Below are 6571 nucleotides of genomic sequence, written 5' to 3'. Positions count from 1 at the left end.
AAAAAAAAAAAAAAACAGCTAAACATACAAAATAGCACCTGCCTAGCAACATGTGACACAGCCCCATGACTTCGTATTCAAGGAAAATGGTTTCAGGATAAAGAGGACTGTCAAGAAACCAAAGTACGAGTACAGAACTAAAATGTTCCTGAACATTCCAAAAGTATACAAATGATACCATGTAATATCAAAAAGTGATGTAGAGGACAAATCTGAACTATTCTCCTTATATCTAGAGGGAAGGATCAAGAGTGAAGGATATGAGTGGAAGGATGTTAGCCGTAGATGATAGAAGAGATCAGATTTTTTTAAAAGAGAATTGTTTTGGAGAATAACACAATAACAGCACACGCAATAATTTTATTAAAGACAAATGTCTGTATGAGGATACTGCTTTCCCTCAATTTGTAAAAGATCCTCAGAATGCTGAAATTTCTCATTTTCATTTTTACATGATACCCCTTTGTTGGGAGCTGGCTGGGACCAGCCAGGGACACTGAGGCTTTAGGTTGGCAAGCTTGGGTCTCCAGGTAGATACATGCCTGGGGTGAGCAGCCTTGGAGCAGTTTGGTGGGGACCTGTGGGACAGTGCTTCTGCCTTAAACTGCTTCCAGACAACGCAAGTGCCAAGAGTAAAGACCCCAGCTTGCTGATAGGAAAAGCTTATGGACTAAGGGACTCAGTTGCTCATGGACTATGGACTTGCAGCTTCAACATACATCACCACTCTGGGACTTTCCACCAAGGACCTGCTTCACATGCTTGGGACTCTCTACTGTGGACTTGTAGACAGTTTCTATTTGCCTCAGTTTAACCTTGCCTAGCTATATCATTGGTTTATATTGTGTATAACATAGCTTGTTGCTGAGGAGAAACTGTTTCTCCTCAGCCCATGAGTTTTAGCTTTAGAGAATTGCTCCCTAAAATGAGGAAATCACTTCCCCTTAAGAATCTTGTATACCCAATAAACAAGGTCTCAGTTTTGCCACCAGCAGACTGAGTCCCTCCTGTTCCCGCACTTTGTCTCTCTTCTCTTTTATTTCTCGTCTCCCTCCCAGTCCTCTCAGGGACCTGTTTGGTGAGCTCCTGGCTGACAAGCCAGGGACATTCGGTTGAGCGAGCTGGTCTCGTTCACCCCTTTAACACTAGTACTTTCTCTCAGCTTGTATTCAGTATTTTCCTCCCCTCTAGTTGAAAATATTTATGATCAAAATGCTTAAAAACAAGTCAAAAAATGCAACCCACAGTTTAAATGTTAAACTCATTTTTAAATTGAAGCAATTTTCTATTCATAAATTATCAACAAATTCTACGTCTATCTTTTTCTCCTGCTATCCATTTTTGGTATTCATTAATCCTCTCTAATTAATTCTTATACCATTGCTAAGCAATCTTTCTTTTTCAATCCCATAAGAACAAATTCAGGAAAAAAAGAAGTATTGTAGAATACATTGTGGGTTTTTTTCATCTTTAGGAATAGAAATAGCTTAGTTGAATCCCATGGAAAAGATGTATATTCTTATAACTTAGACTATCTTTTATTAAATCGAATAATTTCAAGAGATATTAAATAAGTAAGGGCATGGAAACAGTTTTCTAACCTTTACCCTAGATTAAATTACAAGACATATGGTAGTTCTGGATAATCCACTATAACTTGTATAAATAAGTTACTTATCACTATACAAACAGAAAAAGAAAGAGTACTCAAGCTGATAATTACACTCTTTCCTATAAATTTTGGTAAGACATTTGGTAGGTAGAATAATTTCTTAAACATTATCGGAGGCTTTTAATTATCTAGACTCTTCTCCAGGACATAAATTCAACAACTATTTGATTCTCCACAAGAGAGTCCTGACATTGGGGGATTTAAAATATGGGAAGGTTTATTGTCAGCTCTAATGAGGATTCCATTCCAATTAGTGAGACCATTCCATTCCAGTTAGTAAGAATATATACTAAAGTTACATATAATATATAATTTCCTAAAATGAATTGTCATGACAATAAGTATTATAACAATTAGAGAAGGGGAAAAAAAAAACACTGTTGGTCCAAAGAAGACAAATTATGATAGCTATGAACATGAGAATAGATTTCTTTTTAAAGACATACTTTGACTAATAAGACATACTTTGGAAGATTATTGGAAATAACCATCAGAAATTTTGGAGGTATCTATTTAAAAATGTATCTTGTTTAATCATATTTAAAACACATTTCATATACAGTATTAATCAGAACAATTACCTTTAAAATTGGGTCTGATTCTTGCATCGTACCCAGATGTCCTCCCCATTAATTTATCCAGAAAGTCAGAAGGTGACATTGGAGCACTTCGAGATCTTGCACTATCTGTTTCCTTTGTTGCAACCAAACTACAAATGAGAAAAAATATAGATTTTATGAATACAGTAGTCCTAACAATTGTTACCTACAAATTTGAAATTAATATGCTAAGCAAAAATACCTTTGAAAAGAAAAAGAAAAGCTTTATATACCATACAATGAATGTAATCATAATGACAGATAGGTATTTATAGATTTACAGTCAGTATTTATAAGGTTTCACAAGTTTTTAGCCCAAAGCTCATAAATGACATTATTTTCTGTTCAGTCTGGAAACAAAGACAAATTATTAGGCTTTCAAAATTTGCATTTACCTGCCGGGAGCCGTCTGCGCCTCAGTATCTGACATGGCCAAACACACTGCAATCGTGACAAATTCTGAAGCTCTGACTGAGAAACAGATACTGCTTTATATCTTAAAGAATTTAAATTCCCCTTTGGATGCCCCCCAGTAGGACGAAGATCTTACACCCCTTCTAATAGATATATCACAATAATTATATTTTATACAGGAGGGCAATTTTAGTCACACTACTAGTCTCTTAGTAAAGGTCAAAGTACACATCCTGTAAATCTTAAGATCCTGCTTAGACAATAGTTTTTAGAATCAATGTTGGGTGGTCATGGTAACCCTCCTTTAGGCGATTATGTAAAGGCTCAGGCCTTGGTTGTAGTGATTGAGGGTGGAGAGATTTGGGCGTTGTTGGGATAAGTTAGTTTTTAGCATAGAAAAGGTCTAGCTGTACCCTGGAGCATAAGAATTATGAGGAAGTAAAACCCTGATACTAATGAAACAATGGTTAAACTGCCCAGTATAAAAAGGGGCATGCTGTAAAATAAAGTGAGACACTTCTTCTTGAGAAAGCGCTCCTGTGTCTCCGCTTAGTGTTTTTTCCTCGCCAACTCCGCCTCCACTCCACCTCCAGCTGAGGGAACCCCTGGATCTGCGGAGCTCGTCTCCCACATTTACCCAAACTTGATTTCTGATTGCAATTTTTAGCGAAAAGTATCCTTAGTGGTTCAGGCATAAGAAAACATGGAAGTTCAGCTGTGAAATACAATTCTTACTGCTTTTCTTCAGGGGGGAAACATCATCACCTTTCTGTGAAATGTGTTAACAGTAATAAAACTTCTGTCTGATAGATGAAACAGTCGTGTTCTTTTCTTCAATTAGAGTGCCTCCTATATTGGTAGCATTCCCAGTTCAATTCATTCTTTTACTTTGTGTCATTCATCTACAGTGCATCTTGTTCAGATTTAAAATTTGTGATTCAAGATTGAGAATTACTATAAATGGGGTCTATGCACCTGGATATTATATGATGAGAACCTGTGTCCATGAAAAGTAAAGGGTTACTGTATTTCTCACTCATTTTCCTTTTTGGGCAGCTGTTCAGCCTAGAAGCCTGTAAGTGTAACCGCACTCCTGTCCAGCCCCTCATTTATGGAGGTTGGTCTCCAGAAGGCCTGGGCCTGCTTGCTAATATCATATGACTCTTTTCATCCACAGAACTTTGCTTAAGAAAGTGAAGCAGACTTTCTGAGCATACATGTGTTTAAAACTGATACATTCAAACTGATGTTACTTCCTGCAGGCTGTCAATCATCACATCCTCCCAGCTCTGTCACTCAACTCAGAGCGTTGCCAAACCCTGAACCTTTATGGCCACCACCTGATCTCAGCAGTATCAAGTTATGAAATTCCTCCTGCCAGAATTTCTAACAACTGGTGAAAATGGGACTTGGGGCTATCACCGTTAAATTGTCTACCACACACATATAGTCGGTGATTCATAGGCACAATTTTAAAATTCAACATCAATGACAATGTGAGAATGATATTTCTGAAAGCATAGTATCACAACTAACAGCATTTATTAACTACTGCCCCATTCTAGAGGTTCTATCTAGTTCTGGACATTCTAAGTCACTTACCTTCCCAATGATTCTTATTCTGACTTGCACAAGCTTTCTCCCTATTGTGTTGATTCCATATTACTTTATGACACTTTATCTCTGACTATTACTGGTCAGTTGAACCCTCTGCCATTGTGATCTCTGGAAAGTTTATTTTAATGTAATCATCATCATCATCATAAAAAGAAAGAACAAAATCCCACCACCTTCTCAATAACTCTGGAACTTTCCTCTACCATATGTTTTAAGTAACTTGATCAAACTACTTCATGGATTACTACAAATCTCTGGTTAATTGCCAGAGTTTTGAAAAAGCTGGTGGTGGCAGTTTTTGAGTTTTCTTACTGCTTTTATGGAGGAGAGAATTTATGGAGGTCTGTACTCCACAATTTTTGCTGGCATTACTACTCTGACAGTGTCTTCCTAGACTTCTTTTTATATTTGTTCTATTATATTTGTGCTTTAAAAGGGGGTCAGATATATCATGATGTATTATAGAAATGTATACTTGAAACCTATATAATTTTACTAACCAATGTCATCCCAATAAATTTAATTTAAAAAAAAAAAAGCACAAGCACTCTTCAGCTCCTTCCTGGAGCTGCTCCTCTTTTCTTTCTCTGGATAATTGTATTTACTCCTATGGTATCAGCTACCTACGTAATACTACTTTACAGGACTTTAAAAAAAAAAAAGAAAGATTTGCTTTTAAAAGAAAGGATATAGGTTTACCTTTTGGGTTTCCTCATAGTGAATCATCAAAAACTGTAATTGACTAAATAGCAATAAATATTATATTGAGAATAAATATTCATTCTCTCTCTCTCTCTCTCTCTCTCTCTCTCTCTCTCTCTCTCTGTCACTCTTCTTTCTCATAAGGGGGAGAGAGAGTTAAATTATCAACATAGCAAGTGTTAATTGAACATTTTCAAAATTGGGATACATTTTTTTTCAGATATATTAAGCAGTAGATAGCACAATAAAGAAAAAAATGATGGACAGGAATGGAAAAAAAATTTCCACTGCATGCCTACAATTTTAACAAAATAAAAGTAATTTGATTTCTTTAGGCAGATAAATGCTAGAACTTAATGATAATAATTGTCTCCATTCATACAATACCCAGGTTCCAAAAAGTCTGTCTTTTCCTAATAGTTTTTATTAACCTACTTCTAAAATATTTTTTTTCAAATGTTACAAACCAACATTAATCTTAACATGTAATAAGAACATTTTAAAAATAACATCTTTTCATCTCGTATCAAGCAATCGTTTATCCATTACAATAGGCTATTTATAAAAGTTTGATATTTAAACTAATGTGAGGAATGAGCTATTGAATATTTTCTGGTAGTGGAGATAGAGATGTCCTCTGATAAACTTTTTCTTTAATTATTGCCTGACACTCAAGCAGTGGTAAGGACTGGAAAGCTAGTGGCATGTGATACGTGATACTTGACTTTCTATCACATTACTTAAGAACCCCTGGAATTCTGAACCCCTGAACACCTTTAGGAAGATAACAGAGTTAGACAATCCACATATAAGAAAATTTTCTGTTCTTAACGTGATATGATTCTGCCAATGGTTATTTCTGGGTTTAACTTTTTAACATTATGAAGATAAAGAGAGCAGCAACTGTGTACGGTGTTCTATCTGCTTCCTCTGTGTATGGCAAAAATCTGAATGAAAGCAAGATAATTCACCATAATCTCTCCAGATCATTAGCGAGCCTCTGCCACCAGGCATACGAACACGTACTTGCTTCAAACCCTATTACACAGCATTATTTGCTCTCAAGATCTGAATTATTTGAATAATTAAATAATAAAAACAAGATTATTTTGGTTTAATAAGATGAAATAATTCTTTATCTTTTTTCAGGTTAATAATTTATTGTTAATCTTTGTAATCATCATTTTTTGTCATATTCAAAAAACAATAATTGGGCTATTACAATAATCATACCCTCCTGAAATTTGATCTGACATTGGTACTTTAAAAAAAAAATTTGTTTTAATTTTTCAATTACAGTTGACATTCAATATTATATTAGTTTCAGATGTATAGCATAATGGTTAGATATTTATATAATTTACAAAGTGATCCCCTGATAAGTCTAGTACCTACCCGACACCATACATAGTTATTAACTTATTATTGACTATATTCTTTTTTTTTTTTTTGTGGTTGCCACGTCTCTTTAGTTTTCTTTTTTTTTTCTTTTTTTTTTTATTGTTAGTTTCAGGTGTACAGAACAATGCAATAGTTACCCTTTTCACCCTCACAAAGTAACAACCCC

At 35.1% G+C, this 6571-nt stretch overlaps 1 protein-coding gene across 1 annotated transcript in view; it reads right to left on the bottom strand.

Moving 5' to 3' along the window:
• GLRA3 (glycine receptor alpha 3) overlaps window positions 1-6571 on the bottom strand; it is a 157226-nt gene that overhangs the window by 125671 nt on the left and 24984 nt on the right. The window contains exon 2 of the mRNA XM_019636133.1: window positions 2254-2381. Coding sequence (XP_019491678.1) covers window positions 2254-2381 — 128 coding nt within the window. The remainder of the gene's footprint in view (window positions 1-2253; window positions 2382-6571) is intronic.

Source organism: Hipposideros armiger, unplaced genomic scaffold (genome assembly GCF_001890085.2).
Source record: "Hipposideros armiger isolate ML-2016 unplaced genomic scaffold, ASM189008v1 scaffold_27, whole genome shotgun sequence".
NCBI classification, from domain to species: domain Eukaryota; kingdom Metazoa; phylum Chordata; class Mammalia; order Chiroptera; family Hipposideridae; genus Hipposideros; species Hipposideros armiger.
This window is presented reverse-complemented; position numbering and strand designations above follow the sequence as displayed.